This window comes from Aegilops tauschii, chromosome 7 (assembly GCF_002575655.3).
Source record: "Aegilops tauschii subsp. strangulata cultivar AL8/78 chromosome 7, Aet v6.0, whole genome shotgun sequence".
Lineage (NCBI taxonomy): Eukaryota > Viridiplantae > Streptophyta > Magnoliopsida > Poales > Poaceae > Aegilops > Aegilops tauschii.
The window spans coordinates 424,093,938-424,106,399 of record NC_053041.3 but is presented as its reverse complement, the minus strand read 5'-3'; the positions used below and the strand labels follow the sequence as shown (position 1 = coordinate 424,106,399).

Sequence of the window (12,462 nt, the reverse complement as noted above, 5' to 3'; positions counted from 1 at the left end):
ATTCTTATTGCATTACTCCGTTTTTTCATGAACTTAATACACTAGATGCATGTTGGATAGTGGTCGATGTGTGGAGTAATAGTAGTACATGCATGCAGGAGTCGGTCTACTAATCTTGGATGTGATGCCTATTAAATGATCATTGCCTGGATATTGTCATGATTATTTGAAGTTCTATCAATTTCCCAACAGTAATTTGTTTACCCACCGTTTGCTATTTTTCTCGAGAGAAGCCACTAGTGAAATCTACGACCCCCGGGTATCTTGTTTAATATATTTGCCTTTGCGATCTATTTTATTTGTTTTTATTTTCAGATCTATTAAACCAAAAATACAAAAATACCTTGTTGCACTTTATTTTATTTGGCGTCCGATCTATCAAATTATTACAACTTCCTCACGTCTGTTTGCCAATTTCTGGCGTCGTTACCCGAAAGGGATTGACAACCCCTTTAACACGTCGGGTTGCGAGTATTTATTATTTGTGTGCAGGTGCTGCTTACATAGTGTTGCTTGGTTCTCCTACTGGTTCAATAACCTTGGTCTCATCACTGAGGGAAATACCTACCGTCGATGTACTGCACCATCCCTTCCTCTTTGGGGAAATACTAACGTAGTCTAGCACACATCATCAATCACTATTTGCTTGTTGATCCGGTCAAAAGCTGGATCTGACACTTTGACAGAAGCTTGTTAGAGACCATCGCTTCAAGGGAACCTTCCACTCGTGAGTTCGATAACCCAAGGTCACCTGTGGGGAAATAGGTGTGCGATACTCTTTTCTGTTCCAATACCGGATCAATAAAAGGAGGTATCACCTTACTTGGTTCATCATTGATTACCTCAACTCACTTGGAAGCTCGAGGAAGATGTAGGTGAACGACCATACTTGACCTAATTCAACATTAATTACCTTCACTTGCATGGAAGCTCGGGAAAGACAAGGGTTTGACCTGACCTGGTTCATCATTAATTACTTCCACCGCCAGGAAGCTCAAGGAAGACAACGGTGCACGTGCGCACCTTACCTGGTTCATCATTAATTATCTAAACTCATTGGGAACCTTAAGGAAGTTGGAGGTGAACATGCTTACCTGACCTAGTTCAACATTAATTAGTTGAACTCGCTAGGACGCTAGGGAAAGACAAAGGTGCATGTGAGGAGCAAACATGGCCTGGTTCATCATTAATTACTTCCACTGCTGGGAAGATCAGGAAAGACAGTGGTGCACGTGTGCACCTTACCTGGTTCATCATTGATTACCTAAACTAGCGAGGAAGCTCAGGTGAAGGTGTGTACCTGACCTAGGTCAACATTAATTACCTAAACTCGCTAGGAAGCTCGGGGAAGATGACGGTGCATATGCGGATCTAACCTGGCCTGGTTCATCATTAATTACTTGCACTGCGGCGAGCTCGAGGAAGACAGTGGTGCACAAGGGCACCTTACCTGGTTCATCATTAATTACCTAAAATCACAAGAAAGATGGAGGTGAATGCGTACCTGACATAGTTCAACATTAACTACCTGAGCTCGCTAGGAAGCTCGGGTAAGACGTGGGTGCACGTGCGGATCAGACATGGCCTTGTTCATAATTAATTACTTCCACCACCTGGAAGCTCGGGGAAGACAGTGGTGCACGTGCGCGCCTACCTGGTTCATCATTAATTGCCTAAACTCACCAGGAAGCTCAAGGAAAATGGAGGTGAATGTGCATACCTGGCCTAGTTCAACCTTGAACTCTCTAGGAAGCTCGGGGAAGACGAGGGTGCACGTGCAGATCTAACCAGACCCAGTTCATCATTAATTACTTGCACTATCGAGAAGCTCGGGGAAGACAGTGGTGCACGTGCACACCTTAGCTGGCCTAGTTCAACATTAATTATCTGAACTCGCTAGGAAGCTCAACGAAGACGAGGGTGCATGTGCGGATCTGACCTGACCTGGTTCATCATTAATTACTTCCAACAACGGGAAGCTCGAGGAAGACAATGTACCTGGTTCACATTAATTACCCAAACTCAACAGGTAGCTGACAAAAGATGGAGGTGAACGTGCGTAACTGACCTAGTTCAACACTAATTAATTGAACTCGCCCAGAAGCTCGAGGAAGACGAGGGTGCACGTGCAGATCTAACCTAACATGGTTCATCATTAATTACTTCCACCTCCAGGAAGCTCGGGGAAGACAGTGGTGCACGTCCACACCTAGCCTGGTTCATCATTAATTATCTAAACTCATTATGAACCTCAAGGAAGTTGGAGATGAACATGCTTACCTGACCTAGTTCAACATTAATTAGTTGAAATCGCTAGGAAGGTAGGGAAAGACGAGGGTACACGTGTGGATCTAACCTAGCCTAGTTCATCATTAATTACTTGCACTTCCGGGAAGCTCGGGGAAGACAGTGGTGCACATGTGCACACCTTACCTGGTTCATCATTGCCTACCTAAACTCACGAGGAAACTCCAGGAAGATGGAGGTGAACATGTGTACTTGACCTAGGTCAACATTAATTACCTAGACTCACTAGGAAGCTCGGGGGAGATGACGGTGCACGTGCGGATCTGACCTGACCTGGTTCATCATTAGTTACTTCCAACGCAGCGAGCTCGGGGAAGACAGTGATGCACATGGGCACCTTACCTGATTCATCATTAATTATCTAAACTGACGATAAATATGGAGGTGAGCGTGCTTACCTGCCATAGTTCAACATTAATTACCTGAGCTCGCTAGGAAGCTTGGGTAAGAGGAGGATGCACGTGCATATCAAACATGACCTTGTTCATCATTAATTACTTCCACCACTCGGAAGCTCGGGAAAGCCAGTGGTGCACGTGCGCAACTTACCCGGTTCATCATTGATTACCTAAACTCGCCAGGAAGCTTGAGGAAGATGGAGGTGAACGTTCGTACCTGGCCTAGTTCAACGTTAATTACTTGAACTATCTAGGAAGCTCGGAGAATACGAGAGTGCACATGAGGAACTAACCTGACCAGGTTCATCATTAATTAACTGCATCACCGGGAAGCTCAGGTAAGACGATGCACGTGCACACCTTACCCGGTTCATCATTAATACCTAAACTCATGAAGAATCTTGAGGAAGATGAAGGTGAACGTGCGTACCTGACCTAGTTCAATATTAATTACCTGAACTCGCTAGGGGGCTCGACGAAGACGAGGGTGCTCGTGCGGATCTGACCTGACCTGGTTCATCATTAATTACTTCCACCACCGGGAAGCTTGGGGAAGATAGTGTAACTGGTTCATCGTTAACTACCCAAACTCGACATGAAGCTTGAGAAAGATGGAGGTGAGCGTGCGTAACTGGCATAGTTCAACATTAATTACTTGAACTCACTCGTAAGCTCGGGGAAGACGAGGGTGCACGTGCAGATCTTACCTAACCTGATTCATCATTAATTACTTCCACCTCCGGGAAGCTCGGGGTAGGCAGTGGTGCACGTGCGCACCTTAACTGGTTCGTCATTAATTACCTAAACTCACTAGGAAGCTCGATGAAGTTGGAGGTGAACATGCGTACCTTGTCTAGTTCAACATTAATTACTTGAACTCGCTAGGAAGCTCGGGGAAGAAGAGGGTGCACGTGCGGATCTAACCTGGCATGGTTCATCATTAATTACTTCAACCGGCGAGAAGTTCAAGTAAGACAGTGGTGCACGTGCGCACCTTATCCGGTTCATCATTAATTATATAAACTCGCGAGGAAGCTCGAGGAACATAGAGGTGAACATGCATACAAGACCTAGTTCAACATTAATTATTTGGACTCGCTAGGAGCCTCGGGGAAGATGAGGGTGCGCGTGCAGATCTGGCATGACCTGGTTCATCATTAATTACTTCCACCGTCAGGAAGCTCAGGTAAGAAAGTGGTGCACGTGTGCACCTTACCTAGTTCATTAGTAATTACCTAAACTCACTAGGAAGCTCGAGGAAGATGGAGGTGAATGTGTGTGTCTGACCTAGTTCAATGTTAATTACTTGAACTTGCTAGGAAGCTCGGGGAAGACAATGATGCACGTGTGGATCTAACCTGACCTGGTTCATCATTAATTACTTCCACCGCAGGGAAGCTTGGGGAAGACAGTGCGGTGTTCGTGCGCACCTTACCTGGTTCATCATTAACTACCTAAACTTACGAGGAAGCTCTAGGAAGATGGAGGTGAACGTGCGTACCTGACCTAGTTCAACATTAGTTTCCTAAACTCGCTAGGAAGCTCGGGGAAGACAATGATGCATGTGCGGATCTAGCCTGACCTGGTTCATCATTAATTACCACCGCAGGGAAGCTCAGGGAAGATAGTGCGGTGCACGTGCGCACCTTACCTGGTTCATCATTAATTACCTAAACTCACGAGGAAGCTCGAGGAAGATGGAGGTGAAAGTGCGTACCTGACCTAGTTCAACATTAATTTCCTGAACTCGGTAGGAAGCTCGGGGAAGACAATGATGCACGTGCGGATCTAGCCTGACCTGGTTCATCATTAATTATTTCCACCGCAGGGAAGCTCAGGGAAGACAGTGCGGTGCACGTGCGCACCTTACCTGGTTCATCATTAATTACCTAAACTCACGAGGAAGCTCGAGGAAGATGGAGGTGAACGTGCGTAACTGACCTAGTTCAACATTAATTTCCTGAACTCGGTAGGAAGCTCGGGGAAGACAATGATGCACGTGCGGATCTAGCCTGACCTTGTTCATCATTAATTACTTCCACCGCAGGGAAGCTCGGGGAAAACAACGAGGTGCACGTGCGCACCTTACCTGGTTCATCATTAATTACCTAAACTCATGAGGGAGCTCGGGGAAGATGGAGGTGAACGTGCGTACCTGACCTAGTTCAACGTTAATTTCCTAAACTCGCTAGGAGGCTCGAGGAAGACGAGGTGCATGTGTGGATCTGACCAGACTTGGTTCATCATTAATTACTTCCACCGCCGGGAAGCTCGGGGAAGATATGCGGTGCAGGTGCGCACCTGGTTCATCATTAATTACCTAAACTCACGAGGAAGGTCGAGGTAGATGGAGGTGAATATGCGTACTTGACCTAGTTCAACGTTAATTTCCTGAACTCGCTATGAGGCTCGGGGAAGACGAGGTGCACGTGCGGATCTGACCTGACCTGGTTCATTATTAATTACTTCCAACACCGGGAAGCTCGGGGAAGACAGTGATGCATGTGCACCCCTTGTCTGGTTCATCGTTAGTTACCTAAACTTACCAGTAAGATGGAGGTGAACGTGTATACCTGGCCTAGTTTATTATTAATTACTTAAACTCGCTAGAAAGCACATGCTGGTCTAACCCGGCTTGGTTCATCATTAATTATTTTCACCGCTGGGAAGCTCAAGACAGTGCACGCGCGCACCTCGAAGGTGCTCATAATATGGGTAGGATGTGTGTGCGTGTTCATAGGGTAAGTGTATGTATGTATGTATGTATGTATGTATGAATGTCTATGTTTATATTGTGTTTAAGAAAAATCAAGTCGGATGACGAAGTTGGATGTGTAAATTAAATAGAGACCACATTTGAGAGGTCAAAAGTGGGGATTTTCGGTTTTCGTCCGGTTTTTCATAAATTAACTGGACAAATTCTCTTCTGCTTAATTAATTGATGAGTCAAATCTTTTGTCTCCGTTTGAGAAGAAAAAAAATTGGGGATCTCTTCCGAGTACCCGTTTTTCTCAGGTCGTCCTTTTCGGCGCTTTCCGGGCTCATTTAAACTGCTTTGACAGTCGACGATACCGAAAGGACGTGTATGTCGGGAGACCGGAATAGAGCGACTAAGGTGGGTGGACGACCTTCGAACAACCTGTTCTACACTCATTGTGAGCGTGTGGTTCTACAAAACAATACGTTCTGGCAACAACAAAAAACTTTGTGACATTCTCAAAACGAAACAAAAACTTGTGATCTTGTGACTCTTTTAAAATAGAATAAAAGAACCTTCAAAAGAGAGGCAAACATAAGAGGTTTCGACTTGACCATCCGTAGCAGCAACACAAGGCTAACTAGCAAATGCAAATGCCTACCAATGTCTAGCGATGCCTTGCTTGGGTATGATTAATCAAGGAAAAGCCAGGTAGAGAGAAATACTAGTTCCGCATTTCATCGCCATTGGAAAAAGATTGAGTAGCAAATCTCATCTTGCTCTCATTTTTCTGTCTGTACAAAAAAAGCACCTGCAGAAGCAGAACCAGCCTGCCTGCCTACCTGCATGATCTGTAAAACGAAAATGTTGCCAAACTCTTGATCTCCTTGGCACACTTGTACAACATTCAAGGTCTAAAACTCAACCCTGTTTGCATCATCAGGTGTCTAGTAGGTTAGAATGTCACTTATATAGTATCCCCTCCCTTCCCTTCTCTTCTCCTCTTCTTTCTAGGGTAAACTACTGCCGACCACTGGTTAGTGGAATGTCATATCTATTATGCTCTAATTTTTTTGTAAATTTCTTCATGGGATTCTTGCGGCGCGTTAGCAGGCAAAGGAACATAGTCTTCTCCAGGATGTAGCATAGCCGCCTAGGTAGACCGGGACAGGAAAAACTCATAATCTGGATGGTGGTTCGCAGACGACTCCTCGGATCCCCTAGGAATGACAGCCCTTGCCATCGCGAATGCACCTCGCTTCAGTGTCCTCAGCCTCTCCTCCACAACTTCAGCGCAACTGGGCTTCGAGGAATCTCGACATCTCAGCTCAAACCATTGCTCACCCTACAAAATGGACCTTGCTGTTAGACCAGGGAGTCTGTCATGTACTGACTCAATAACTCAAAACGAACCAAGCACTAGAAACAAACTTTGGCCAGGCAGAAAGTTCAGCTTGCACCTTACATTCTGGAATTTTCACTTCGTTTAGAGCTACATGCTGGATACACTCAGTACTGAAAAAAATCGCTACCCTCATAGGGAAAAAAAGTTAGAATGGTACCTTGTCATTGTAACTCTGCAGACCAACAGCCGGGCAAACTATTCGGGTGTCCTGACCACCACTAGAATCTGGGGAGCATATTTGTGGAACCAGTTTACCCAGTGAATGGTATGTCAAGAATGATGCACGGAAGTTCCCATGAGGTACGCGATAAACAGGATACCAAGCAACACAGTACCTAGAAATAAAAACTGCCACGATCAACAAGTGTCCAGTAACAGAACAAACAGAAGTTCAGAAAGCACTGGGGAGTAAAAAATATCTAGGATTGGGAACAAACCAAGAAGCCGGATGCAGCTCACGTAATTTCACATTTTGTAGCTTTTCAGAGTCACCAGATACATTTAGGCAGCTAAGCTCCTTGATTCTGCATTTGGTTGTACCAATATTAGTACAAAAAAACATGGAGAAAAAAAAGACGTTGCAAGAAAATAATAATTAATTTCCACACAAGTTTCTCATTTTTTTTTAAAAATTGACACAGGCAAGATAATGCTCACATGAGAAAGACTGCATCAAATGAAGATATGATGCATGTCAGCAACATATTTATGATTGATTTGTTAGCAACCTATAAATCATATCTCTAAGCTACTCACTTGGGCACAAATAACTTGCATTGGTTTTGGTCAGAATCATCCCTTAACTATTTGCATCAGCAAAACATGTCAACCATATTTCACAGGAAAAACGGTCTCTTGCACCCTTCATCATTGCCATGAGCACCATTGTTCACAAACTCAATATTAATTTATATGTTACACTGGTCATAACAGAAGTATTAAGCTTCCTTGCCCGCACTACACTGTTCATAATAAGAACTGTCAAACGTCATTGCCTGTTTCTACCGAAGTAATAGATGGGAATCCGTTGCACTCATAAAACCATATAAGCATCTATGAGACACACAGGACAGATTGAGGAGACATGAATACTTTACAAGAACTGACAGCACCAGGAACTTCAGGATAAAGTAACAACAAGCGGTTCAAATCAGACAATTTCAATAGCCATGCTTAGATCAGTGAACACAACGAAAGACTCAAGACAACTTACTTTTCAAACAACGGAGGTCGAAAAGAAGGCTGCTCTGTTTCGAAGTATTCAAAAATGAGTTCTCCATGAGCATGCGCAGAAGAAGATGATTCTGAAAAGGATGTGTTACTTTGCTCAAATGGTTTATGCAGTTTCGCAGGCACAGGTTGAGAACTCAAAACGCTTGTGGTATTCGATGCCCCCAACAAATGTCCCTCTTGTACATCAAAACCATTATCCATATTCTTCGTAGACCACCCAAACAACTGAATAGCAGACAGGTAAGGTACAAAATATGCACAGAACTCTGAACTCTTGTGGTGTGATGTCAAGGAACTGAGATCATTGAGATCTCTTACTTCCAACCCATAGCACCCTGGCTCTTCATACCATTCCCATATATTCCTTAGGTTAATATTAGACATGTACTGCTGATAAGCTGAGTTCCTGACAACTTGATCCTGTGAACAGTTTCTGTTTTTCACACAAGGAACATGACCAATGACTGGAGTTGCAGAGTATATAAATGTCTCGAGATCAGTAATCGGATAACCAGCAGACATGTAGGCATCTGCAGCAACTTGCACCTCATAGGCATCATTAACAACCTTGATCATCTCAATTAGATGCATTTCAGAACTGCAAAACTTTCCTAATCTGTGATTCCCTTCAACAAAAGGAGTTACACCGCATCCAATCACTAAGTCAGTCTGAGTGGACTTAGGATCTGCAAAATGATCATGTTGCATGTTAGAAAGTCTGTTTAGTGTAGTATGTTAAATCTTATCATAAGATCTGGACATTAGAAAGAAAAGAAAAAAAGCATGCAAAAGAACTGCAGATTCAGCCATACCAGGTGATGGTGGTCCAGAACCTGTCACATCATTGGCTTGGAATGAACCTTGTAATCCTGTTTTCTGCATGGGAAAATCTCCTACAATATGATCTGTTGATTCACCAGATTCTGAAGTACAGTTGTCCTGCGCAGACTCGGAAGTTGTAGGTTCAGAAGCTGAATTTGATAACATCTCACAAGAACTTGACTCACTGCAGTACACAGCATTGGGTAGCCTTTTGTTTAAATCAATGTTCTGCTCTTTGTCAAAATCACCATTTGATTTGCTATTGATGTTTTCTTTTGGACTTGTAAAATGATTGTGACTTGCTCCTGATTCAAAGAACTGAAGTGGAACTTCGTTACTCCTCCTATGGATGAAATTCTTGATGGAGCGTTTCAACGCAACCCCATGCTGAGGCTGTATGCTACCAACATGATCTGGTCTATGTGACCACTCCTTAGTGTTGAGTTCCTTAATCATCTGCCTAGAAGAGCGGCCAGTATATTTTTCATTTGGGCCATGCGTAACAGCAGATGCATGCTCCCCATTAAAGCTCTTCCACATTGACATTTTCCTCTCTTTTCTGGCTCTCTTTCTCGAAATTACTAGATGAAAATCACTGCCTCTGCTGCCATTTTCAGAACAAAAGCTACTACTGCAGTTGGAATTCTCTAGCCAACTATCATCAACTCCATCACTAGAGCTGCAAAATTCTGCTGTTTCACATGGATCATGTACACAATCATTTCTGAACAGTGCCTTGGTCATATCACTACAGTTCCCACTCCTGCTAGCATAATGAAGCTCTTGAGATGAATCCATCAGGTCACAATTTGGAGTATCATCCAAGCATCTGCAGTCACTGCTGTTACATTGTCCAAACAATTCCAGGCCTGATGTAGTTGGTCTAGACAGTTCTGTCTCATCAGAGTAAGACGCACTTGAAACAGAAGCAACTGAACAGCCATTGTACTCATTATCATTTTCACTGTCAGGAGCCTTTTCAGAGGCTTCTTTCACCGAAGAACTAGGAGAAAAGGTTTCCTCAAACAGTATATCACCAACATGCTTAGGTGAAAGTGTCGAACCTTCACAAGAATCAACCATATCGACTGAAGGGGTAGAGCCGTTGCTCTCTGCGCATGTAATTTCAGATCCATCAGCTGGCTTTTTGAAGTGTTTCTTCTGCTTCTTGTTTTTCTTTTTGCTCTTCCTTCTTGTAGTATGCCTTGCATCCACCCTTGTCTTGGTAGAGGTATTGTCTGAGAAACCTGAATTGGACATACTATTGGATGATGTGGATCGCTCTGCCAGCAGCCTTTGATTAGATGAATATTTTCTGAGAGGTTCATCTGCCACACTAAAATGCAAGAAAATAATTGATGGCGAGGAGGATGACGGGCCAAGGCTATCTTCTGGAGATGTAGGTTCAGATGAGGTGTGGAAGAACTCAATCGGTAAGATCGTCGTGAAGATACACCGCCTGACAAAGCAGTAAAGAATTACGACAAGCAACATTCAGTTCAGAAGGACAAAATTCTTGCAAAAAAGGTGCCACTGTAATTGAACTTGTAAAAGAACGATATTAAAAAAGGAAGATATTTTGCCAATTCAGAAAGGAGAAATATATGGACACAGAAAGAAAAATAACTATACCTGGGTTGCTGCTGCTGTCTAGATTCAAGACGAGCTACATGACGCTCCTGAAAATGTGTAGGAAGGAAAACATTATACGGTATACAAAGAAAAAGATGTTACTGCTTCTAAGAAAGAGAAAAGGGGGAAATAATTTGCATATATATATTTGGCACGTACAAATTGGAAATTGGTGGGGTTCTTCCTCTCTGATGAGTTAAAAAGGCGCTTAATCTTCCTGTTGGCAGTGCCATCATTAGTACCATTGGCAAATCCATGTACAGTTACCATTTTGCATCAGTCCTGCTAGATGTAGGAGAAACACATCAGAACCTCAAAAGGATGTGCAGTGATCCGGAAGAGAAAAGGCCCTCGTTTTTATAACCGAAAAATACGATCCAACCATACATAAGTCAAACAGCATGTTTTGTGGACAATTTATTATACATACATAGTCGAAACGGCGAAAATACCATCCAGCCATAAATAAGTCAAACAGCATGTTTCGTGGACTATTTATTATACATACATAGTCGAAACGGCAAAAATACCATCCAGACATACACAAGTCAAACAGCATGTTTTGTGGACTATTTATTATACATACATAGTCGAAACGGCAATTACAAGTGTGACCCGACGACTACAAGCATGCGCTAATGTGTCAAACCATTTGACTGGACTTGTGGCAAAGCTAGACGATGTTTTGATAGGGACGGCAAAGGTAGAAGAGAAGGCAATGCAGAAGACGAGTGATGTTGCATATACATCAGGCATGATTTCACACAGTGTGAAGCAGAACAAACGGCACCACATATTGTAATTCTAGGTGACGGTAGCATGTTGACCATTGAGGTTCAGTAGATGTTTGACCAAACAGCAACTTGCAGCCCAAGATTTATTCATCCAGTCAAGGAGTGCTAGTTTGATCCTAACTCCCAATATTAAAACCCTAACCGGACTTTAAAAACGCTTCCCAGAGGATGAAGGCATAATGGATTCGTTGATACAAACAATAATAAACAAACAGAAGAAGAAGTTTGCAGGTGAAGCTGAGAAAGTAAAGCTAGTAGGCAGCAGCAGCAAATCCAATCCAGCACCTGCCTGTCAGCGATGCGGCAAGCAAAAGCAGCACTCCGCGTGAATCACGAGAAGCAAGCAAATCAATCAATCAACCAAGCAAGCAAGCATTAAATCCGTGCGGCCGGAAGTGGAGAAGGCAAGCACGGAAAGTAAATTCGTAGATGGCAGCCCTAACCAATCAATAACGATGGAATTAAGAAGCCGGAGCAAGGCGATCCAGGACGGGGCACGAAATGCTGGCGGAGCAGGCGGCCCTCGCAGATCAAAAAAAAAAACGGCGTGCCTAACAAGGAACGAGATACGGATCGCAGCACCCATCGCACTCATCGAAGGTGGTGGGGGGATTCGGATCGATTGCGAAGCGCAAAACCTAGCGTGGAGATTTAGAGCTGGCGCCGGAATCCGCAGGATCGGCCGCGCACGCGCACGCAGCGTCCGTAGCAAAGCGAAGCGAAGCAGAGCAATTCCCGAAGCAGGCGGAAAATTAATCGGAGCGTGGGAGGGGAAAGCGAGGGAGGAGGGAGAGGGATGGAGTAGCACGCACGGTTGCCGCCGCGGCAGGGGAGGGCGGAGCTGCCGCTCCGATCCCACTCTCGGCGGATGGGTGGATCGATCGACGGAGGCCGCGGGCGGAATTGGGAGGAGCCCTCTCTCTGTCTGTCTGTCTGTCTGTCCGTCCGTCTCTGCGTGCGTCTCGCTCTCTGCGTGGGCGTCTGTCAAATACAATCGGAAGGGAAGGTGGGGAGAGAGAGGGAATGGGGAGGGGGGGTGGGTGACGGGGAGAGAGAGGGAGGAGGAGCTGGTAGGTGAGAGGAAACGCAAAGGAATATACCGGACCCAACCGGACCCGGACCGGACCTGACCGGACCGACTGCTGCTGTTGCTACGGTGCTGGGCTGCTGCTG

General features: G+C 44.5%; 1 protein-coding gene across 2 annotated transcripts; it reads right to left on the bottom strand.

The window, feature by feature from the left end:
- Nucleotides 1-6,115: 6,115 nt before the first annotated feature.
- On the bottom strand, nucleotides 6,116-12,319 carry LOC109785829 (uncharacterized). 2 transcript variants are annotated; one of them, XM_020344417.4, is made up of 8 exons: nucleotides 12,102-12,319; nucleotides 10,655-10,777; nucleotides 10,496-10,542; nucleotides 8,854-10,322; nucleotides 8,022-8,727; nucleotides 7,246-7,332; nucleotides 6,966-7,143; nucleotides 6,116-6,748 (listed from the first exon to the last, which is right to left on the bottom strand). In XM_020344417.4, the coding sequence occupies exons 2-8, from the start codon at nucleotides 10,763-10,765 to the stop codon at nucleotides 6,557-6,559; spliced, it is 2,790 nt and encodes a 929-aa protein (XP_020200006.1). In that variant the 5' UTR covers nucleotides 10,766-10,777; nucleotides 12,102-12,319; the 3' UTR covers nucleotides 6,116-6,556. The 2 variants fall into 2 exon arrangements, with proteins under 2 accessions (XP_020200006.1, XP_045086526.1); XM_045230591.2 differs by having other exon boundaries at nucleotides 10,655-10,780; nucleotides 12,102-12,275.
- Nucleotides 12,320-12,462: the final 143 nt, after the last annotated feature.